Raw genomic sequence first — 25712 nt, 5'->3', positions numbered from 1 at the left:
ACCTGGAGAAGAAAGGCCTCTATGACCAATACGTAGACGTCTTTAGACAACAGGAAAATGAAGGGATTATAGAGGAAATAACAGTGACTCCAGAAGACTTTCAAAAGTACATATGGATTCCGCACAGACCGGTACTAAAACTGGCTGATCAGACGACCACGAAGGTGAGACCTGTGTTCAATTGTTCCTACAAGGGAGCAAATGCTACATCTTTGAATGAGGCAGCCTATCCAGGAGTCAACCTAATGGGAGACATGTTAGAACTGTTGATTCGCTTTAGGGCCAACAAATATGTATTATTGGCCGACATAAGGAAAGCATTCCTTATGATTCGTCTAGAGCTAGAAAAGGACCGCAATTGGTTTTGTTTCTTCTTGAAAAAAGGCGACAACTTGCATTGTTAAAGATACTCTACCATCTTATTTGGTTTCAATGCAAGTCCATTTATATTAAATTATGTCTTAAAATATCATGCAGAAAAATTTCCTGCAGATGAATGTTCCCAAGTACTCAGGTCAAACTTTTATATGGACAATTTGGTGAAAACAGGAAATGATGTAGATACTCTATCTACGTTATACTCAGCGGTGAAGGAACGACTGCAAGAGGGTAACTTTGAGATACAATCCTGTAACTCGAACAGTGCAGTGTTACAAGAAAAATGGCGGCAGATGGAACTCTGTCAGGTTTTGATTCTGGGGTGGAGAAAGTTTTAGGGTATTTGTACAACCCTCAACATGATACTATGAAGGTCTGTTCGCACCAATGCGATGTAACCACATCAACAAAAAGGAAAATGCTGTCTGAAGCTTCCAAAATATTTGATCCCTTGTCCCTATATCTTCCAGTGACAGTAAGGAGCAGAATGCTGATAGGAGAACTTTGGAGGCAAAAGTTGGATTGGAATGATGATGAAGTTTCAGAAGAGTCAAAAAAACCTGGAAAGCTCTGGCAAAGGACTTAACAGAATTGGGCTCTGTATCATTTCCAAGGAGAGTCCTAGACGACAATAAGCCCCTAAAATTATTCCTATTTTGTGATACCTCCAAAAGTGCATACGGCTTTTCAGCATATGCTGTACAAGATGGACAGTCTGCACTGGTGTTTGCTAAAGCAAAAGTAGCACCCTTAAAAGGTAAATCTCTACCCACTTTGGAGCTTTTGTCAGTGTTTCTAGCATTGAAATGTTTTCCCTTTATAAAAGAAGCCTTGAAGAACTCCCTGATAGAAAAAGTATATGTTCTAACGGACGCTCAAGTGGTATTGGCTTGGATACTATCAAAGTCGATAACCACAAAAAACATCTTTGCGCGCAACAGGCTGCAAGATATAATGCAAATGTCGGCAACAATCAGGTCAGAGATGAAGTTGGAGTTGAGTTTGCAATACGTGCCAACTAAGGAGAACCCAGCCGACTACATCACAAGAGGACTTTCCTTTAAAAAATTTCAGGAACACCTTTCCTATTGGTATGAAGGCCCTGCATGGATAAAGCAGGAAGAAATTCGGTGGAACAAGCTCGAGTTAGGTTGTCTCTCGGAAGAACAAAAGGAATGCATTCATCCTGCAATGAATTTGTTTACGAGACACAACGAAAGTTCCCCTATAGTTTCTGTAGAAAGATTTTCCAACTTCAACAGATTAGTTAATGTAATGACTTTGGTTTTTAAGTTTGTCAACAAAACGTTGAAGAGAAGTGAGGACAATCACCTTCTGGCAAAAATCTGTTTGATAAAGTTGATGCAAGGGGAATCTTTTGCCGCAGAGTTGGATTTTTTGTTGGATCCTGAAGGTAAGAGTCCACCAAAATTAGTGAAAAACTTAAACCTATTCCTGGATCCCTCCAATATCATTCGTTCAAGAGGAAGGATAGGTGGCTCGGAATGGCATTCCTATGAGGTGCAAAATCCAATTCTTTTAGGAAAAAGACACCATTTAACCGATTTGATCATAAAGGATACTCATCAGAGAAACCAACATTTGGGTTTGGCAACAACCTTAAATGAAATAAGGTTAAAAGGATATTGGATACCACAAGCCAGACAGGCTGTTAAAAAAATTGTGAGCACTTGTGCCAAGTGCAAAAGATACAATGCCATTGCCTTCTCGACACCGAATGCAACAGACCTTCTTAGCTCTAGAGTAAATTTGGTAAGACCATATCTCCATACCGGTGTGGATTACACCAGTCACATCTGGGTTAAGGGAGAAGTGAAGGACTATAAAATGTATATCCTCATCTTCACGTGTATGGCTATCAGAGCGGTTCACATAGAACTAGTCCCAGATATGAGTGTATCTTCATTCTTGCAGGCCTTTGTTCGTTTCACAAATGCGAATGGAATCCCCTCTCACCTCTACTCTGACAATGCAAGGACTTTCATTTCTGCAGCCAAAATAATTCATCAAGGATTGATCACTGATGAGTTCAAGGAGAAGTTTGGTTCTTATCACCTTAAGCATTGTACCATTCCACTTTATTCAGCTTGGTATGGAGGTACTTGGGAAAAGACAATCAAGACAGTTAAATCCTGTCTCTACAAAACTATAGGAAGGGGAAAGGTTGACTATTTTGGTTTATTAACCATGTTATCAGATATCCAGCGTGCCATTAATAGTCGTCCTCTGACTTATAAAAGCTCTAATAAAATGGATTGCCTAACTCCCAACTCTCTCATGAATTCAAATGTGGGTCAAGGTTTAATGATAAGATTGGACAATGAAGAACTGGGACTAACAGAGCCACTTAGCAGGATCGAGTTAAAGAGAACGCTCCGTCTTCGTGAAGAAAGTTTAGAAAAGTTTAGAAAGATGTGGCACGAAGATTACCTGTTGAGCCTGAGAGAAAGAACTCTTGAGTTATCTGACCCTTCCTTTGATAATGCCATCAAAAAGGGTGACATAGTGTTAATAAAGGACCCTCTTAAAACTAGACCATTTTGGTCTATAGGTGAAGTCCTGGAGTTGATTGAAGGAAAGGATGGGTTGGTTCGCAAGAGTGAGAAAAGGAAATGGAGCTACATTAACCCATTCAATCAACCATTTATTTCCTCTGGAGATTAATTCTCTTTCTGAAAATGTGGATAATGAAATTCTTCATGAACCAGAGAATGTGCCAGATCAAAATATATCGTCCCGACCTGATGAGAGTGTTAGAATCTGGATTTGCCCTGCATGTGATAAACCAGAAGATTTCAGACCACTGGTGGCTTGTGATCAGTGTAATGACTGGTTCCACTTTGGTTGTGTGGGCCTGGTAGATGCACCCCAAGAAGAACAATGGTATTGTCCAACTTGCAGACCAAGGAGTCGGGGTAGACCCAGTTTGTTAGGGGTCTAAAAAGAACCAGAAATTTCAGGTGAAGGTCTCAGGCAAGACCTTAAAAACTGTAACTAAAAGATGAATTCCCTTCTCTTTTCCCTATCTCACATCCTGTAAAAGACATTTTTCTTTTTTTCGTTTTTCTTTTTTTGATATGGGAATGTGTAGTAATTATTACTGACCGGAACTCGATGTGGAGAGGGGAGGCAGTGGAATTCTGGGAGGCAGTCGTTCAAGCAAAAGGTTTAAAAAAGTGCTTGGTCGACTGATTTTATAGTAGTAGTAGTAGCTTGTTGTCCACCATGTGGATCGGACTGAACTTTGCATAGCATCAACTTGTGGGTTATAAAACACCCCTATCGTTGATGGGTTAGTTGGACTTTTTTGTTTAGTCAAGTTACACGTTTCACAGTTACTATTACAAAGACAATTTGTCGTTGTAAGCAATGAGGCAATACGTTGTAACTCCAGCTAGCCGAGAAAAGCCGAGAAGGATTCTCCACACAAGTTAAGAGTTTCATTGTTTTTTCCTTCTATGTCGAGTTCAGGTTTAGCCGTTGAGTTGCAGAAACGCCTAAAATCCGACAATAAACATGTATTTTGTGTTTCATAATATCCTGTGTAAGAAAACTCTATCAGAAGTCATAAAAACGCATGGATTTGGAAAAATTTGTACTTTTTGTTGGTTATTAATATTTGTTTATGTTGTAGGGGAAAAGAAGTTTAAGTGAAATTTAATTTCTCTGCCCCAAACAAAATAATAATAAAAAAGGAATAAAACAAAATGACACCTCCTTCTGATTTAAAATGCACCGCATTTATTTTTCAAGAAAAATAATAAGATGAACAAGCAAAGGTCCGATCGGTAAGAGTTATCAAGATTAAAAGATCATGTTTGTAGTGAGGGTCAGAAATTTAAATGAGATTAAAGTGCCTCACCCCAAACAAATAATAAAAAAAAGGAATGAAACAAACAACACCTCCTGATTTATTTCAGCATTTATTTTTTAAACAACAACAGTAAGGTGATCACAAAAGGTCCAACAGGTGAGAGTCCTTCGACGTTATTATAGTTAGAAATGTTAAATGTCCAGCATGAAAGTAATTAAAAAAAGGAATTTAAAGTTTGTGTATCTGGCGCAGTCCGCCTTGCCTAAAAAGTCCCATAAGGAAAGAAATTCAAGAAGTGAGTGATTTTATCGTTATTAACTTTAGAAGATGTGCGAGATGAATGCGTGTGCGCATGAGTCGGTTTTTTTTTTGTTTCCGCATGGTGTATGTGTGTGATGTGTACAAGGTTGGCGATGTCGAGGTCGTAAACAAGAGAAACATGCTCTCGTGGTGTCTCGAAGTGAGTTGAGAGGGAGAGGAAGCTGAAATGCTTCCGTGGACGGCTATTTTATACATTTTTGGTCGGCTCCAGAAAGAGACTGCTCCTGCTGATATTTTTGCTTTTGGAAATCCATAAAAAAGATTATTTCTTAATTTTTTCATTGGCTGGTTGTGTCACGTGATCTGCTTTCAACTACGTCCACCAATCATTTTATTTTTACTTTTGTTGTTTTGAGAAAAGTGTGTGGGCATATTTAAAATTGAGCCGTTGCTGACAGAATATGTTTTTTTCAAAATGCGCGGGGAAAATCGAAATGAATAATGGTTTGTTATTTGCGCGTGAGTGTGTGTGTGTGTGTATGACTGTACAAATACTCCCCCCAGATTGAAAAAAAAATATAAAACTTTTTTTTTTCAATATGCAACGTATTCCTTAAAACGCACCGGCCAGTGTACTTTGCTGCCAGTTTCGTTTTTGTTGTCGCGTCGGCGTTCTGTACAACAGTGGGTTCTGTTGCTTTGGTGGGAAGATGTCTTGAAAATGTTTGTCAATGTATGCCGGTTTAAGTCGGTCCAACGCGATAGTGTCTCTTTTTCCGTTTTTTTTTTCCGACAGGCAGGATAAATATTCTCTTTTTCTGTTTTTCCGACAGGCAGGATAAATATTTCACTGTTTCAACAGTGAAATATTTATCCTGCCTGTCCAGAACTGGGTATGGACCCAAATAATTCGGACAAAATGGCTTTTTCACCGAGTCGTTCCTGACAAAGACATGTTTGGTGGTGTGCAGATCTTTTGGAATATAGGATTGTCTGTCTGTCCTCCTGGTGGGTGTGAAGTTTAGACGAGACATTTTGTCTTTCAACTCCTCTGTTACGAATGTGGTTGTAGGTGAGATCTCTGTGTGTTGATCAAAATATTGACTCGGTAGAGTCAAAGTGGAACGGAAAACTACCACTGCCGGTGTGCTTTGTAAGTCTTCTTTTACAGAGTTCCGTATCATTAATAGTATCAAAGGTATACTGTCTGCCCAGTCTGTACTGTTCAGACTCATTACCAGGGAGGTTTTTAACTGCCTGTGAAAGCGTTCAACCAAGCCATTCGAGGACGGATGATATGCCGTAGTTGATGTGGTTCTTCCCAGTAATTGATTGAATTCCGCAAAGAGTGTCGATTGGAACTGCGAACCTCTGTCTGTCGTGATGACTGTAGGTACTCCGAAAATGGCTATCCAGTTCTGAAGTATGGCTCTGGCTATAGTTGAAGCTGAAGTATCCTTAACGGCTATGGCGGTAGGCCATCTGCTGAATCTATCAACGATAGTCAGGATGTGGGTGTGTCCCTTTGAAGTGGGTAATGGTCCTACCAAATCGATGTGGATGTTGGTAAATCTAGCATCGGGTGTGCTAAAGGCTAGGTGGTATGTACGGTCATGGTTGTATCTTTGCCGTGTCGCAATAAACAATCGCTGCACTGAAGGGTACGAGCATTTTTTTGAGTTGTAAGGATGTGTTTTCCTGAACATCTTTAATCGTTGTGTCTGATTCCTGTTCTGGTGCTATCAATTCCATGCTTAGCAATTTAGAGAAGTGATCATGATCTCTGGATAAGGCATCTGCTACAGTGTTTTCCTGGCTCTTCACGTATCTTATGTCTATGTCGCCTTGCATAAAAAGTCCCATAAGGAAAGAAATTCAAGAAGTGAGTGATTTTATCATTATTAACTTTAGAAGATGTGCGAGATTAATGCGTGTGTGCATAAGTTGTTTTTTGTGTCTGCATGGCATATACATGTGATGTGTACTGCGTCAAGGTCGTGAGAAACATGCTCTTGTGGTGTCTCGAAGTGAGCTAAGAGGCAGAGAAAGTTGAAATGCTTCCGTAGACGGCTATTTTATACATTTTTGGCCAGCTCCAGAAAGGGACTGCTCCTGCTGATATTTTCGCTTTTGGAAATCCATAAAGAAGATTATTTCTTAATTTTTTCATTGGCTGGTTGTGTCACATGATTTGCTTTCAACTACGTCCACCAATCATTTTATTTTTACTTTTGTTGTTTTGAGAAAAGTGTGTGGGTGTATTTAAAATTGAGCCGTTGCTGACAGAATATGTTTTTTTTCAAAATGCGCGGGGAAAATCGAAATGAATAATGGTTTGTTATTTGCACGTGAGTGTGTGTGTGCGACTGTACATGTTAGATGAAAGTAGTCCACTGTTATTAATTCTTATAGAAAATGTACGGAATGGGCGTGTGTGTGTGATTTTTGAGTGCCCGCATGGCATGTGTAATTATGGTTTCGACAGCTTTGAAAATGACGATGACAGGAAAATGAGAGGCATATTCACATGTCACGTCAGAGCGAGAAGAGAAGAAAGGGGAAAAAGGGGAGAAAGAATGTTTGTTATGTTTAAAGACTTTTTGAACTAGCTCCAACACGATTGCTGCTCCTGGTATTTGGTTTTTGGAAAAGCGTTAAAAAGACAATCTTCTAAATTTTCTCATTGGTCGCTTGTGTCACTGTAACGGAATTGGCAATAACCGAAATGGGGGGAAATAAAGAGCTTACCTCAGATACGTCTTATTGTGTTTCAGGCCAAGCAGAAGAGAGTTCCAAGACGAGTTTTCTTCTGCCTTTTTTTCTATCCCATTCTTCTTTCTCTACAGTCATTACAGCCAAGAAATCCCTCTCTTCTAGAGGTGGGCGGTGCAGGGCAAAACTATCTTTGTTCCTGAATTTTGCCTACTACATTTTGCTACACTCACGTGGTACTGTCTTCAACTACATCCACCAGAAATATGTCCATTTTTCTTTTATTTCTGTGAGAAAAGTGTGTGGGCATATTTGAAATTATGTCGTTACTGGAAGAACTTATTTTTGTGCAAAATGCATGGGGAAATTGAAATGAATAAACATTTTTTTATTTGCGCGCGAACGATAAATGAATATAAAAAATATATATATATATATATATATATATATATATATATATATAGGTATATTTTTGTAAATGTAATGTAAAGTCTGAAAAAATAAAACGCACGCATTCAAAACGTTAGAACTTTTGGTACTTGTGCAGCGTATGAGTTATGCTGAAAGATTAACGTTACTTAGAAAGCCATTCTTAACATGGGGAGGGAGGCTTTTTAACTGTTCTGCGCTTTCACCTAGCAATTTAATAAAAAAGAAAGATACTATATAAATTTAATTTAACTTTGAAATCCTATATGAAATGTAACACGGTGCATACACTGCCAAAACACTGAATATTTCTTTGAAATTAATAATTGTTTATCTAATCAGTCAAAGTATAATAATAAAAAGATATATAGGTATGTTTTCGTATATTTTAATTAATGTCTGGAATGCTTATTTTTATATAAATAAAGAAAAATGCATGCATCCAGAAGCGTTAGAATTTTTGATTTGAAAGTATTAGTTGTTTGTCTAACCGATAAAGAAAAATAATAATAATAATAATAATAATAATAATAATATATATATATATATATATATATATATATATATATAGAGAGAGAGAGAGAGAGAGAGACAGACAGACAGACAGACAGACAGACAGACAGAGGTTTTGCTTTGTATTTACAAATTCAAAACCGCAAGTAAAATTTGTATTATTTCATTTTTTTTTATTAATACAAAAACATGAAAAAAACAAATTGGTGCCATCAGCTAGAATTGAAATCAAAACATCTAGCGTTCCAGCCTGATGTTTTCTGTATTAAGCTTAGCAGTATTAGTATTAAACTTGGTGCATGAATATTATTTCTTGAGAATTTCAGTGTTATGTGACTAGTAGTTTAAGAGTTTACCTCTTAGATACTTACACACATACATCTACTGTTTTATTTATATAGATTACATTTTTATTTATTTATTTCTTTTCTATATATTAATTTATTTAATCTATTTATTTGTTTATTTATATGTATATTCATACACATATATATTTTTTCTCTGTATTTCATCTAACCTTGTATTTATTTATCATATATTGTTAATGATTAGTGGTCAAGGACGTAATAGAATTATTTGTTTTTTATTACAAGTAATGAGTGCATGTTCGGAATGTTTTTGGTGTTCCTATGTTTATATAAGGAGGCTGCAATTTAGTTCTGCTCTTTTATTTTGGGTTTATGTTTTTTTTATTATTAGGTTGAGAACAGTTCTTGCGGAATTTTTGATTTTGATTTCAACCAAGTTTTCGTTATGATACCTTTACTTTATATATTATTTTAAAGAGCATCTATCACTATCTAATCGTTTAAATTACAATCGTTTTAAAACAATTATGTGCTTTTTTCATAGCGTTGAATACAAAATGAAAAAAAAAGCAAATTCACATAATTTTCTAATTTCAATTCAAGCTAGGCCGAAAAAGCTGCTGAAACAGCTTGTGATATCAACGAAGTGTTTGGCCCAGGAACCACTACCGAACACAGAGCACAATGGTGGTTTAAGAAATTTTTTGGTGGCTGTGATGTGACCGTCCCAGGGAGTGATTGGGCTCCCCACGGGGGAAGCCTGAGATTCCCGAAACACTGTAGAATGCCAGGCAGATATGATTTGTTTTATTCCTTAAGTATCGTTTGTATGTCCGGGCGATGGAAACCGACCCTGCTGAGAGAAGATTGGATTAATAAATTTCATTGTTTTATGAAGTGACAACTTAATGTCACTTTGAGAGACGTAATGAAAACAGAATTTTGTTTTTGATGCCGACAACTCAGGGTTGTTTAGCCTTTGAGTGCAGTTACCCAACCAAGGAGGTCACAGGCTTGACCTTTCGGGGCATGAGAGAACTGGCATAATCGCAGGTGCAATCAAGGAAGATGGGGCCTCCCCTAGGGGTGACATAACTTAAATGCGATTGGTCTAGAAAGCGGCCCCAGCACACCCCCTCACCTCACTATATGAATAGGTTCACAGCGTCGAGAAGGCAGATTGAGTTGAAGAATCGAGCTGAGGCTTGGAGAGAATCAAGCACAATCAAAGAGTCACCAGCCCCTCTCTTCTAGCATCATTCCACCGCTATACTGAGAGAGAAATTAATCTATTTAGGACTCAGCGGAGTCTGTCAGGATCAACATTAAACTACGAACAATTGTATATAACTATATATATTGTATATTTTATTGTGAATTTAACCCGTAGAATAGAGAATTGAGTTTGTCTTTCTTTTGTGTGCATGAGATTGATTCCCTTCCAGCATGACAGATCAACAAAGCAGCGGCATATCAACCCGATCATGAAATTAAGACCAACCAAATCAACTGACACACTGAGATTCCTTGTGAGGGATCACTTCACAGGATCACAGTGGCGATGAGAGTCTTGAAGATGATGAGTGTAGATATCAACCATCAGATATTGACAATGATCCATTAAGAGCCTTAGTCAAAGCCCATCCATGCACAAACTGTTCAAGAATTTGCTTTCTGAATTAGTTTTAACATATACAATGATTTCCAACCACTTGAGAGATTAGAAAAACAAAAAAACTTGATAAATGGGTGCCTCACGAATTGAATGACAACCAAAAGAAATGCAATTATGAGATGTCATATTCCCTTCTTTTACACAAGAATGATCCGTTTCTCAACCAGGTTGTTACTTGCAATGAGAAGTGGATTCTTTACGACAACCGATGATGCTCAGCTCAGTGGTTAGACACTAACAAAGTTCCACAACACTTCCCAAAGCCTGAGTTGCACTAATAGAAGGTTTGCTGATTGTTTGATGGTCTGAAACTAGTCTCATCTATTAGTTTTTTTTGATGCAGGCAAAACCATTATGGCAGTGAAATACTGTCAACAAATGGATAAAATGCATCAGAAACTTTGACAAAAACATCCAGCATTAGTAAACAGAAAAGGCTCAATTCTCCTCCACAGCAATGCCTGACTGCACATTGCTAAACCAACCCTGCAGAAGTTGAATGAATTGGGCTATGAAACTGTTTCATCCGCCATACTCTCCAGACCTCTAACCTACCAATTACCACTTTTTCAAGCATCTCGACAACTTTCTGAGAAATGCTTCAAAAACGGTTTCAGTGACTTCTTTACCATGAAAACATAAGATTTTTATGTTAATGGCATAAATACACTTGTTTTGCTTTGGCAAAACTATGTTGATTCTGATGGTGTTTATTTCAATCAATAAATTTTTGCTTGAGCTGAGATATGTTTACCTGAATTTAAAAGTTAAAAACTGCAAGAAGTTTCTTGTCAACCTGATAGTAGTGATTTCTTTTAGCATCTAAATTTGTTTTACTTAATAGAGTAAATAGAAATCTCATATTTGTTTAGTAATCATATTCAAGGAATACTCCAAATAGAATCAACCTATCAAATCATCCTAAAAATGTATTTCTGAGGTGGAGAAAGCAGAATGATTTTACAAAGAGAAATCATATTTTGTTATATAACAGATTAAGAAAATGAAACATTCATAGGCTGAGGCGAAAAATATAAAGAATTCCCATTGTTTGATAGTAGAGGGGAAGTAGATTTTTGTATAATGGGTAAAAGTTACATCAACTACTTCTAAATATGACTGTTTTGTGAGAGTGAGGTAGATCAGAAATAAAGGAAAATGTAAAATTGTATGAAACTGACTGAATAATCTCCAGGAACATGCAACAGTTATTGGTAGGAAACATGACCATATTGGAATTTTATATGGCATTTGTGTTTATAGTTCTAGATGAGGAAAAGCAACAGTATTATATGAAAATTGAATTTATATATTATATGAAAATTGAAATTATGATTGAAAATTATAGTAATTGAACAAACAATAAAAGTGGCAATATGGGATTCAGGGCTAGAAGCAGAAGTACAGATAGATCCACATTCATTGCTGAGCAATACCAGCTGGGTCTTCTAATTTATTGATAAAAATCAACCTTCTTTTTTATTAAATGTAGCTTTAGTAATCTATAATCCAACATTATCCCACTTTAATGCTATTAAACCAGCATCAATTATGATGATGCCATGTACTCTTAATGTCCTAGTTTTGTCTTTTTCAAAAAAAATTGTGAATATTGCAAAAGGATTGAAAATAATGAATGAAATTAATAAAATCTGATTACTAATAAAGACAGTCTATTTGGTGATATTGGATTTGATGATAATGTTGTTTTGGCATGGAAGTAGTCTCGTGATAATATTTTCCACAAATAGGAAGTTCTTGAAAAAAAAAAAAAAAAAAAGCATGGAAAATGGAAATTTCATTCAATGTTAGACACATGGTAAAAGAAAAAGGAAAAATATTTATAGTTGTTCCTTCTGCTGCTTATTTCTTCAACTATTTTTGGATCGTGTATACATTTCCCATGTTTTAGCATCGCTTATTTAAATCCATATAATATATTCTATATATTCTATTTCCAACTAGCAGGACCCATTAACCGGCATTGCCCAGTGGTAGCATTTAAAATACAGAATCACTATTGACAACTGCACAGAACAACGCAATCATAATGAACTATATCAAGGTTAAAATAGAAAACCCATGTCCTAGACAAATATAAAAACAAACACAATCGCATGGGAAAAGCAGCCTTCTGGGAGCTATGTCAACTTCACTTTGAACATAAAATAAATGGTATATACAAAAACTAGAGACAAATGGAAATTACAAAATCGTTTCAAAAATCCAAAATTTAACGTTCCTTTTTTTTAAGAAACTACAGAAGGCTTCACAAAACATTATTCCTAGTTTTGGAAAAGGAGGAGGTAATAACTGTTTGTAAATAAAGAATAATTATTTTAGCATGTATAGTCGACTATAGCTCAAGTAACAAGAAATTACCAAAAGAAATTATTGTATTTTTAGCAAAATGTGCAGTTATTTATCAATTTTTTTCTTTTCTGGTATCGATTCTTCAAAGCATTTTCTATTTAATGGTATATTAGCAATATTGAAAAATATTAATTTATTTTTGAAAGATTTAAGTGTTTTTTGTAAAAAAAAAATGAAATATAATTTTTTTTTTTTGCTAATCTTATAGATAATAATTATTATTAACATATTCAATGAATTTCACACTTCAAAACACAAAAGATGAAAAATTAAATACACTCAAAATTCAGATTTTCAACCTTAAAATTTGATATGTGCACAGTTTTTGTTTTTGTTTTTTGTTTGTTTTATTTACAATCCTCACCCTCCTCGCAATACAATATATTTTACTCAGTTTCGGCTGATTATTTTAAGCATATTTGTACTCATGAATAAGGGAGGGATTTTGTAGGCAAAACACACACACACACACATATATAAATATCGATTATTAAAAACGGATAAAAAATGAAAATGTAATCACCCCAAAAAAGAAGTATGTGACATATTGAGCACTTTTTATTGTTCGTGCGCTGGAATCCTCACTGCCAAAAAACAATTTAAAAAAATAAAAACAACTTTTCTTTCAATCAAGATAGCAGCGAGTGCACGTGAGACCAAATAAAAAAAAAAATGAGCCACAGCGTTCAGGTTTAACGTGAAATGTGGAAGAAGGCAAAAACTTATGGCCAGAAGTGCTTATAACATCATAACGTTGCAAAATAAGTGTTTTAAACATAGCTTTACTTTAATGAACATGTGTGACTTGTGAATAAAGACATGCGAAATACGGACCCTCTCTAGAAAAGTGGTCCAATTGACCACCACAGGATGTATCTTTTTCTCTAATTTTCATATATTATGCATCCGGAGCATCGCCCTTTTAGATGATACCGGTTCTGACCCGGTCGGATGCGGACAACAAAGCAGACATACAAACACACACACTAATACACAGACGACTCTTTTAGATTATTTAAATTTTAGATTCTGTAGACATATTTTCATTTAAAACTTTTTAAATTTATTTTTTCATATGAGAATTTGGGACACTAAAGCGAACGCAAAACATTTAACATTACAAAAACATTAATAACAAAAAAGAAACTGATGGCTTAATGATGAATGTCCTGGAAAAGCCACTTTTGATTAATATCAAAAATGCCTTGGAAAATCACTGATTAATTGTAAGAAAAAAATTGTTTTTCAACTACTTTATTTAATGTAACTAAGTTTCAACATTACAAAATATATTAACACCAACAAAGGAAAATGTAACACTAATTGCAGAGGAGTTGTCATTTTTATTTAACAGAACTAATTACGAAGTAGGGAGCTAAAGTGGCCAAAAAGTGGGTGCTCATTGTATGCTAATGTCTTAGTAAAATAGAGTTATCTCCCTCAGATCAGTGACGACATATACAACAGCACCATTTATTTTTATTAGAAACTTTTTTATCAAGATCATAACAGTAAAATATGAATATTTGTTTAGTTTAGTCAAGACATTGAAAAATAAAAATATTGAAAAATATTATATTGTACGAACGAAAGTTTTCATATAAAAAAAAACACTTAATTTGATCAAGTAGATTTTGTTTTTTATAGAGGAAAATCAAATGATAGTCAGATCGGTCCTGTCGTGTACATCTTGCGTATTTCGCAGACAAGGAGGGGGCGCCAGGGAAGATAACTCCAATCACGACTTAAAATTTGTCAAAATTTGCCGAGATTATTTTGAAACATGGGTAGTTTCAATGAATTAAAAATACCCAGATAAATATTTTAGGAGGGGGGGTTCGCTTATTTTACAGAGTTTCTATGTCTTTTTTAATCCCTTTTTCATTTAAAGGCACGTCCATGAAATAGGCTAGATGGACGCAACACAATCGATCTCATTAAAATTATATTTTCCTCTGTGAAAAAAAAAAAAACTATTTGATCAAATTAAGCTATTTTTTTTTGTATGAAAACTTAATTCCATAACGAGTATGTACAATATAATTTTTTTAAATATTTTCATTCGTTAATGTCTTCATTTTTTCAATATTTTAATTTTTTTAATGTCTTGCTCTTTTTCAATATTTTCATTTGTTAATGTCTTCATTGTTTTCAATATTTTCAGTTTTTAAATATCTTGCTTTTTCCAATATTTTCATTTTTTTAATGTCTCGATTAAACTAAACAAGTACTGAGGTGTATCAGAAATTTGGGGGACGTTTTAACACTCCTAACAGAAAACTGCAAATAAAATATAAAAAACTCGTAATTTCTCTTTTTAAAGTGGGTTGGTTGTTTATTTTCCATAAAGAAAATAAACAATTAAAGTTGTTTAAAAAATAATAGAAATATTATTTTTTATTTTTTAAAAAACAATGTTTACAAAGTGCCTTCGCCTTCATGCAGCCATTTTTTTTTTTACATAATGAAACCAATTGAATTTTACGAGTTAAATATTTTTCAATTTTTAAATTTAAAAATCTATAAAAAATTTTCTATTGGTTCAATTTTTTCGATATTTTCAGGGTCAATGTGAAATTTTATGCTCTTTCCAATAAACCGAATATAATATTTTAGACAAACGTCTTTTTTTTTAATTCACCCCCTCCATTTTGAAATGTCTATTAAAATTTTAATAATTAATTTACTCGCCAAAGTTTTATATATCACAAATTGAAGATAAAAGATCAATAAATAAAATATTCTAATTTAAAACAAAAAAAAAAAAGTATCTTTTTGGAAATTTACCTGTAAAGTCCAAAGTGTAAAACCTTTTTTTTTTTTAAACCACGTTGATTTTTTTTTTTTTTTTTAATGAAAGCTTATGTTATGCTTATATTGTCAAGTAAATACCGGACACTGACGGCAATTTTTTCTATTTCATTCAATGTTTTTTTTTTTTAGATATTTAAAAAACAAAATTCAGTCGATAAAGAAGTATTAAAATATATCAATTAAAAACTCGTGTAATTCATTAAGAGAATTAAAAAAAAAATCGGTCAACTGGATTTTTTGCTTTAGGGGAAAAACTTATAAGTGAATGTGTGTGTGTGTGTGTGTGTGTGTGTGTGTGTTTTAACTACGGAGGACCAAAAATACTAATTTTGGTTTACAACCCGCATTAAAAAAACATAAATTATGTCCCTTTAAGGCACCGGAATATAAAGGTGAATAAAATCAGACTTGTCTCTCTTTATTTGAACAGTTAAGAAAAAATGTGAGTTCGCGTTTTTTTTAAATCCTTGTTTAAAAAATTATTTTATTTAAAAAGGACATGGAATATAAATATAAATATGGATAAATTCTTAACAATGAACAATTGAACTACTCATCGAATAGTAGTTTTTATAGGTAAGTGATTTTTTGGAATTTATATTTTTTATAATCGAAGGAAGTAAAATTTTGTTTACTTTCTTTAAATCTTTTTTAAAGAAAACCGATTTAAAAAAAAAAAAAACAAATATTGCATAATTTGCTATTAAACCTGTTATTTTTTTTTTTAATTTGGTCTTTGCTCTTTTAATTAAAAAAAAAATAGGGTTTGAATTACATTTACAAGCTTCGAAAGACAGTAAGTCTAAATATTCCAATGTGTACCACGAATTTTTTACTGACGATTTCTGACATTGCGCGGACTGCAATTTTAAATTTAAAGTTGAAACGAGATTGGCGTTTCTGAATTTTTGAGACGAGGATTGGTTATTCGTATTATTTGAATTCATCGGACTACTGTTCTCATGTTGAGTGTGATTTTCACGTTTCAGTCGATGTAACCTCCGACCTTCTAAGAGTTATGGTTAGGCTAACCAGTGGTTGGTTAGCGTACTTGGAAAAAAAAAATCAAATGTAAAAAGTGATATTCTCCTGAAGGTTGAAGGTTCAATCTTCAGTGTGGGCGACTAAAAAATACAATTGCGACACTTTGGACCTCTATCCAGTCATGGTTGACGGAACAAGAGCACGCTACCCCCGTGAAAAACGGTTCTGCTCGAAATTCCGTCCAAATTTCCGAGTTCGACAGAAACCTTCCCGAGTTCGACAAGATACACCTGAAGAAGATCGGTGACATCAATTGAAACGTTGTGAAAATCACACTCAAGATGAGAACAGTAGTCCGATGAATCTAAATAATATGAAACGAGATTATTGATTAAAATTAAGAGACGCCCAAAAACAGAGTTTAAAACGCAGTCGCTGTTTTTTTTTTGGGGGGGGGGGGTTATGTAATAATAAGCGAATTAAAAAAAAAAATAAGCGAATAACAATGGAGAATATATATATTTCAACCTTATTCGATAAAATGTGTTTTCTAACATTGACTTACCTTAATATTCAGCAATCGGTGGATAACCGGTTCGAATTCCAACATTGATAAATAACCATCTTCATCAATGTCATATTGGGAAAATAAATTGAGTCCATTTTGCCCAACTGCAGATATAAATTCTTTTTTTAAGATTTCTCTCGTCCTCAACTCTGACCAGTGCCACCAGGAAGCAGATAAGATTGAGAGGAGCGAACCAAGGAAGAGAGTTTTCCTCATTTTGTTGTTGTCGGCTTAGCAAAAGGCATCCGCGGCGCCACTATTCTTTGATATTTTTTATTTTTATTTTTTTTATCGGATCGACAGATCTCCTCCAACTTTCATATTAAATGAAAATTACATCAATAAAAATAAAATAAAATAAAATAAATCAACTGTATTTCTGTATAGAAACACGGTTGATTTATTATTGTTAGGAAAACTTTTAGAAAAAAAAAAACAACGGAAAAAATATCACAATCAGAATAGTAACAAACAACGAAACCTTTTAACACTTGTAATGCACGTGACGATGCAAACAATGAAGTGTGTGAATTAAAATCTTATCAAGCCAAGTCAGCTTTTCTGAAGGCGTGGAATTATTGCCAGACGTTCAAGCGATGTTTACGTTAGGTTGAAATTTAAAAATAGAAAGGGGAAATCACTCTGACACACCAAAACATTTCCGGAAAGATCCACGAGTACATTTCACAAGCTTATTAAAATTTTTCTTATTTTGTATATGCACAGTGCATACCCATGTACATATTTTTTACAAAAACGATGGGGAATTCATTTATTGAGTAGGTTTAATTCCACAGAGCAAATGCGGTATTGTGGTAAATGTTGCCAGTCAAGAGTAATTTCACAAGTTGTATAGACAATAGAAAGACCATGCATCCCTCTAATTGCTTGTAGGGTTTCATGCCTAAGTTTCTTATTTGTGATTTTTTCTTTTTATTGTTTTTCAACCTTAAACTGTAAATTTTTACTGGCATAAATTATATATAACAAGATCAAAGTGTAGTATCTGTTCTGATGTTACACTTATTTTAATTTGTCCTTGATCAATGGAGAGGAAACCCTCTATACTGAGACAATTATTATTATTTTTGGTCCCTACCAGAGTGCCTCTTTTGACCTTAAAATGACCTTGTGTCACATTTTGCTTTCGTGGGGAAGCAAATAAATACCAAAAGGAAAAGGCTTCTGGCCAAAATCAAAGTTTAGTATCGGCGAATTAACTGAACCAGAGCTGAACTATGCAGTGAAGGAGAGATCAATTCAAAACAACTTGCATGTGATCCGTACAATATTAGAGGGAGAGATAAAAGACAACATGGAAGCTGTGTTGATCAATTTGGAATAGCCTAAAGCTTTCGATAGGGTCGACCATCGCTTCCTGGCATCTGTTCAGAAGGCTGCCCGATTCCAACCAGGTTTCCGCACATGGATTTCCGTACTGGTACAGGTAAATGGAAAGCATTCAAAGTCCTCTGTTATCTCCCGGTCCATGCGTGAGGACTGTCTGCTGTCTCCCCTACTTTATGTCCTTGTATTGGAGCCGCTACTTCACAAACTGAGGTGGGAGGAGGCAAGTTCAGTCCTGTGTGGGATCGCTCTGCCTGGCAGATCGGGAGCCAGAGTTTCCGTGTTCACTAATTACATCACCGTCTTTGTGTCGAGCTTCCAAGACATTGAGGCAATGACAGAGGCGCTCACACAGTACGAAAAGACCACGTCGGCCCAAACCAACTGCAACAAGTCAACCAGTCTGCGGTTAGGCGCCTGGAGGGGCCCTGACTCACTGTTCCCTTCACCTGGACTGACAGCCCGATTCAGATCCTTGGCATATAGTTTGAACTGGATTGCAGCTGGAAAAGAATTGGTCGAAGGTGTTGAAATTTTAATAAAGAAATAATTTTTATTTATTTTTTTATATACACACATTCAACATCTCGGGATTTGGGGAAAGGAACGCATTCCTTGACCAGGCCTTTGCAGGTCACTTCCATCATCATCATCGTTCTAATTCACTTCCAGCAGTCGGCTACACTGCCACCCTCTGGAGGGGAGGGTGAGGAGGGGGGAAGAAAGAACCTTTCCCCATTTTCATCAGTTCGAAGATCACCTGCCGACTAGGAGGAGGTTTTATTTCGGGCTCTGAGAGAGAGTTGACGTTAAATTCATCACGGGGTTTTTTTTCTGTCTCCTTTACAAAGCCTTATCAAAGTTTCATTGTAATTTTGTCCCTGTTATTAAAAAACAAGGTCTTATCTACTGGAAAATTAGTCCCAGTTATTAAAAGGCAAAGGTTTTATCGACTTGGAAATTAGTCTCATAAAGGATTAACGAAAGAAACCAGCCATGTTTAAAGGATTTCTTTTCTGTAAAGAACAAAAATTAATTTGCCGACTTGACGAGCAGAATATCGGCCCTTGAAAGAAAATTCCCTCTTTGTTCTAGGAACTTGAAAGATTATTCGACCGAAGTTTCCTTCGCAAAAAAAAAAATATTCCATAATACAAGAATTTATCCTGTATACCAAAGCGGCTTTATAGTTTTCTGTTTCTTTCCTTTGAATTTAAAGGTATCTGAGCCTTCTCAAAGGAAAAATATTTTACCTCTTTCTCCCAGAAAGAGGTAAAAGAGACTTTGTTTGTGATTCCTTTCGGAAAAGAAAGAAAGCATTTTGTAGAAAGACTGAACATTTTGTTAAAAGAAGGACTGAATTTAAACAAGGACTCAAAGGAACTGTTTTCTGTTTTTTATATGTTCTTTTCTTTCAGTAAGAATTGTCGTCTTTTTTATATCATTTTTTTATTTACTATAGAACTATCTAAAAATCCCTACAGAGCTTTTTTGGGACAAAGGGAAACATTGGGTTTGCAGACAGGTCTGTGCTCAACATCTGTGTGAGAGAGGTTTGGGAATGCCCGACGAGGTGTCATCGAGATGCTAAAGGCTGGCCTTCCTGAGCTGAACCTTGACAGAAGAGTCTGCATGGAACCCTACAGTCGATGCCTCTTTTCCTGATCTCATCCTCAACTACAAGGTCGAGACATGTCGAAAACCATGGAGTGTCACGCAGTTCTTTCACAGCTGACTAAAAATTAACTATATAAGGAACTAGTGAGGGGAGGGGCGCCAACAACCTGCTCGTCGAGCCTCTGGGGTTGTTGAAGGAGGAGATCTGCTTCCGGTGGAGCTAGGTGCCAGGTTCAAGTCTCAACAACTCTCAGCAACTCTCAACAACTCTGAGTTTTCCTTGATCTGGCAATTGACCTGAAATGCATTGCCCCTCAATGTCATACTGAAAAGTGCTGGACTAGTGAGGTCGTCAAGGTGCCCCTGTTGCAGAACCCCAGCTGAGGAAACACCAGAACACACATTCTTCGATTTCAGCAGACTCAGATGGTACTTAGCTAGATTAATCAACAAGGTGACAGCTTGCATTGATCCCAAGCAGCCTTACCTGCTGGATGTGTTCGTCATCATCCATAGTGCAGAGCTGCCATGGGACAGTGAGAGACAAATGGTGTTTCTTGCGATCCTGGCCGTGGATGGTGATATGGAGTTCAAGAGTGCAAGAGAAGCAGGGGTTTAATCTTTTACTGATCAGGATCTGGTCCCCAAGCTGAAGGTAGAGAGTGGATGTGATTGGAAAAGATTATACTCCGATGCCTTTAACCGAAGATGGATAAAGATAGTGAGTCCCTGTGTGCATAGAGGTGCCAAGTTGGAGTTTGTGTTCCCTGTCTAAGCAGGTTTCGATTCTAGCTGACCACCTAAGTAATTATTTTTATCTTTTGAAATTAGTACTATATTCAATAGAGAATTGGCACTATAATAATAAGTACATAATAAATCTGCATGAATTAAAATATATTTAAGCCTATTTTACGAATGAGCAAGACTGGGGCCCCCCATTCTCACTAGTTGGGAATAATCCCTGGAAAAATGAAACAATATTATGCAAAAAAACAAAGACCACGTTTTTACAAGAGCCTAGTCTCAGAAATTGCCGAGAAAGTTTATGAAAAGGAGACATTAAAATATACACTAAAGAATAAACTGAAAAATAAATTAGTGATCATAAATATTAGGAATTTAAATAATAGGTACCTTGAATTTCTTATGGAAAATCGCCAAAGTTTTACACAGTATATGCAACGTCATCATTTTGTGTGCAAGTTAAATTGTGTGTAAATTTTACGAATGGTCATAGATGTTAAAATGAATAATGGAAGTTATTTTGCTATTGTTTTTTTTACTATGATTTCATTAATCTAGATAAAATCAACATTATTTAATAAATCTAACAAAAATAAACATTATTTAATAAATCTTGCTTGAATCAAAATTATTTAATAAATTTCGCCCTTTTTTCAACATTATTTAATCAAGCTAAAATCAACATTATTTAATAAATCTAGCTAAAATCAACATTATTTAATTAATCTAGCTAAAATCAACATAATTTAATTAATCTAGCAAAAATCAACATAATTTAATTAATCTAGTATAAATCAACATAATTTTAAAAATCTAGCTAAAAGCAACATTATTTTATAAATCTAGCTAAAATCAACATTATTTCATGAATCTCGTTAAAATCAACATTATTAAATAAATTTCACCTTTTTTTTCAAAATTATTTAATAAATCTAGCGAAAATAAACATTATAAATGAGCTAGATTAATTAAATAATGTTGAAAAAAAAAAGTCGAAATTTATTAAATAATGTTGATTTCAGCTAGATTTATTAAATGATGTTGATTAGAGCTAGATTTATTAAATAATGTTGATTTTAGCAAGATTTATTAAATCATGTTGATTTTAGCTAGATTCGTAAAATAATGTTCATTTCAGATAGATTTATTAAATAATGTTGATTTTTGCTAGATTAATTTAATCATGTTCAAAAAAGGACGAAATTGATTAAATAATATTGATTTTAGCTAGACTAATTAAATAATGTCGATTTTAGCTAGATTTATGAAATAATGTTGATTAGAGCTAGATTTATTAAGTAATGTTGATTATAGCTAAATTAATTAAATAATGTTGATTTTAGCTTGATTTATAAAATAATGTTGATTTAGTCAGATTAATTAAATAATGTTGATTTTAGCTAGATTAATTAAATAATGTTGATTTTAGCTAGATTTATTAAATAATGTTGATTTTCGCTAGATTTATTAAATAATGTTGATTTTAGCTAGATTAATTAAATAATGTTGATTTTAGCTAGATTTATTAAATAATGTTGATTTTTGCTAGATTAATTAAATTATGTTGATTTTAGCTAGATTAATTAAATAATGTTGATTTTAGCTAGATTTATTAAATAATGTTGATTTTCGCTAGATTTATTAAATAATGTTGATTTTAGCTATATTAATTAAATAATGTTTATTTTAGAAAAAATGGCGATATTTATTAAATAATGTTTATTTCAACAAGATTTATTACATAATGTTGATTTTAGCTAGATTAATTTAATAATGTTGATTTTAGCTAGATTAATTTAATAATGTTGATTTTAGCTAGATAATTTAATAATATTGATTTTAGCTAGATTAATTAAATAATGTTGATTTTAGCTAGATTTATTAAATAATGTCGATTTTAGCTAGATTTATGAAATAATGTTGATTAGAGCTAGATTTATTAAGTAATGTTGATTATAGCTAAATTAATTAAATAATGTTGATTTTAGCTTGATTTATAAAATAATGTTGATTTAGTCAGATTAATTAAATAATGTTGATTTTAGCTTGATTTATAAAATAATGTTGATTTAGTCAGATTAATTAAATAATGTTGATTTTAGCTAGATTAATTAAATAATGTTGATTTTAGCTAGATTAATTTAATAATGTTGATTTTAGCTAGATAATTTAATAATATTGATTTTAGCTAGATTAATTTAATAATGTTGATTTTAGCTAGATTAATTTATTAATGCTGATTTTAGCCAAACTTATGAAATAGTGTTGATTTTAGCTAGATTAATTAATGTTGATTTTAGCTAGATTAATTAAATAATTTTGATTTTTGTCACGCTTAATCAATAATGTTGATTTTAGCTAGATTAATTAATGTTGATTTTAGCTAGATTAATTAAATAATTTTGATTTTTGTCAAGCTTAATCAATAATGTTGATTTTAGCTAGATTTATTAAATCATGTTGAAAAAAGGGCGAAATTTATTGAATATGCTGCTTTAACTAGATTAGTCAAATAATGTTTATTTAAGCATGATTTATTAAAAAATGTTGATTTTAACCAGATTAATTAAATAATGTTGATTTAGCTGGATTAATTCAATAATGTTGATTCTAACTAGATTAATTAAATAATGTTTATTGATGCAAGATTTATTAAATAATGTTGATTTTAGCAAGATTTACTTAATAATGTTGATTTTAGGTTGATTAATTAATGTTGATTTTAGCTTTATTTTATAAAAAATGTTTATTTTAGCTAGATTTATTAAATAATGTTTATTTTAGCTAGATTTATGAAATAATTTTTATTTTAGCATGATTTATTAAATAATGTGGATTTTAGTTAGATTAACTAAATAATGTTTATTGATGCTAGATTTATTAAATAATGTTGATTTTATGTAAATAATGTTGAAAAAAAATGGTGAAATTTATTAAATAATGTTGATTTTATCTAGATTAATTAAATAGTGTCGATTTTAGCTATCTATTTTATAAAATAATGTTGATTTTATCTAGATTAATAAAAGAATGTTTATTTAAACTTGATTTATTACATAGCGTTTATTTTAGCTAGATTTATTTAATAATGTTGAAAAAAGGGCGAAATTTGTTAAACAGTGCTGATTTTAAATAGATTTATGAAATAATGTTGATTTTAGTTAGATTTATTAAATAATGTTGATTTTTGTTAGGTTAATTAAGTAATGTTGATTTTAGCTAGATTTATTAAATAATGTTTATTTTAGCTAGATTTATTAAATAATGTTGATTTTTGCTAGGTTAATTAAGTAATGTGTCGGAATTTATCCTGCTTCCAGATAAATTTGACGCTAAAGTAACTAAGCTGAAAAAAAAAGCATGAAACAAAAGAGAGGGAGGGGGTAAAGAATGAAATATAAATGTCTTGATTTGAAACGAAGAAGGAACTTTATTTACAATAAGTTGCAAATTTTTCCCTTTGCGGGCATTAAACTTAAACGCCAAGGTAGCATATGAAAAAAGTAACATGTAATGAAAAAATAACAACACTGCTGGTTCTTATAAAGAAGTTGTGTGTATCCATTAACGAATACAACAAGAATATATAAGATAGTAGTATCTCCTAATCACACTCGCATATGAAATTAATTTTAGGAGCGTACTCACAATTGAAAGCCAGTTAGGCACGTGCCTTTTTCTTTTTTTTTTGTTTAAAGTTCTTTTAGAATTTTCCATCCCTCCATGTTGCATGAAAACTGTAGACACACATGTATTACAGGAGCAAGACCTTGTCGCTTGTCCGGATAGGAAATTCCATAATACCTTGTCACGTAAAAGGTATTTTCTTTAAATTCCACTCCTTGTAAAATAAATACGTGCAGAACCGTAGTCACATAAATAGTTTCCAGAAGTCTGTCTCGTCACAGCCGGGTATTAATTTCTTGCCGGGTTTACTTCTTTGAAGGAGGGCTCGTCAAAATTCCATTTTCAGCGCCGGGCAATGAAGACGTTCACTCTCCACGACAGCAGAATTTCAAAAGAGAACAAAATACGCGCTGAGCTCGTGACGTCATTACAGAGCTAGCATTTCCCTTTTCTCCAAATTAAAGGGAGTTTCGTATAAACCGAAAATATACAAAACTAAAATCATAATGGACACAAAACACAAAAATCATATACAAGAACCAGATAAAAAATAATAAACGTAAACAGGGGGGGGGCACCATTATTGATACAAAAAAATATTTCAACAAATGTTCATTTTAGCTAGATTTATTAAATAATGTTTATTTTAGCTAGATTTATTAAATAATGTTGTAAAAATAGCTAAGTTTATTAAATAATGTTGATTTTAGCTAGATTTATTAAATAATGTTCATTTTAGTTAGATTAATTTAATAATGTTTATTTTAGCTTTATTTATTAAATCATGTTGATTTTAGCTAGATTTATTAAATAATGTTGATTTTATCTAGATTAATTAAATAGTGTCGATTTTAGCGAAATTTATAAAATAATGTTGATTTTAGCCAATAAAAGAATGTTGATTAAGCTTGATTTATTACATAGTGTTTATTTTATCCAGATTTATTTAATAATGTGGAAAAAATGGCGAAATCTTTTAAATATAGTTGATTTTAGCTGTATTTATGAAATATATATATATATATATATATATATATAATGAAATAATTAGCTAGATTTATTAAATAATGTTGATTTTTGCTCGGTTTATTAATTAATATTGATTTTAGCTTAATTTATTAAATAATGTTTAATTTAGCTAGATTAATAAAATAATGTTGATTTTAGCTATATTTATTAAATAATGTTGATTTTAGTTATATTTATTAAGTAATGTTGATTTTCACTAGATTTAATAAATAATGTTGATTTTAGCTACAGTTATGAAATAATGTTGAAAAAAGGGCGAAATCTATTTTATAGTGCTGAATTTAGATAGATTTATTAAATAATGTTGATTTTAGCTGTATTCATTAAATAAGGTTGATATTAGCTAGATTTATGAAATAATGTTGATTTTAGCTTCCATCGATAATGTTTATTTTAGCTAGATTTATTAAATAATGTTGATTTCAGCTAGATTTATAAAATAATGTTTATCTTAGCAAGATTAATTAAATAATGGTGATTTTAGTAAGATTAATT

At 32.9% G+C, this 25712-nt stretch overlaps 1 protein-coding gene across 2 annotated transcripts in view; it reads right to left on the bottom strand.

Annotated features, from left to right (window-relative positions):
• LOC145255735 (selenoprotein N-like) overlaps window positions 1-17469 on the bottom strand; it is a 369827-nt gene extending 352358 nt beyond the window's left edge. The window contains exon 1 of one of the 2 annotated variants that reach the window (XM_080114352.1): window positions 16848-17469. In XM_080114352.1, the coding sequence (XP_079970478.1) occupies window positions 16848-17066 (219 nt within the window). In that variant the 5' untranslated portion in view covers window positions 17067-17469. The remainder of the gene's footprint in view (window positions 1-16847) is intronic. The other variant, XM_080114354.1, reaches the window with a different exon arrangement.
• Between the last annotated feature and the right edge of the window lie 8243 nt (window positions 17470-25712).

Source organism: Euprymna scolopes, chromosome 31 (assembly GCF_053919585.1).
Source record: "Euprymna scolopes isolate OS-2025 chromosome 31, ASM5391958v1, whole genome shotgun sequence".
NCBI lineage: Eukaryota > Metazoa > Mollusca > Cephalopoda > Sepiida > Sepiolidae > Euprymna > Euprymna scolopes.
This window is presented reverse-complemented; position numbering and strand designations above follow the sequence as displayed.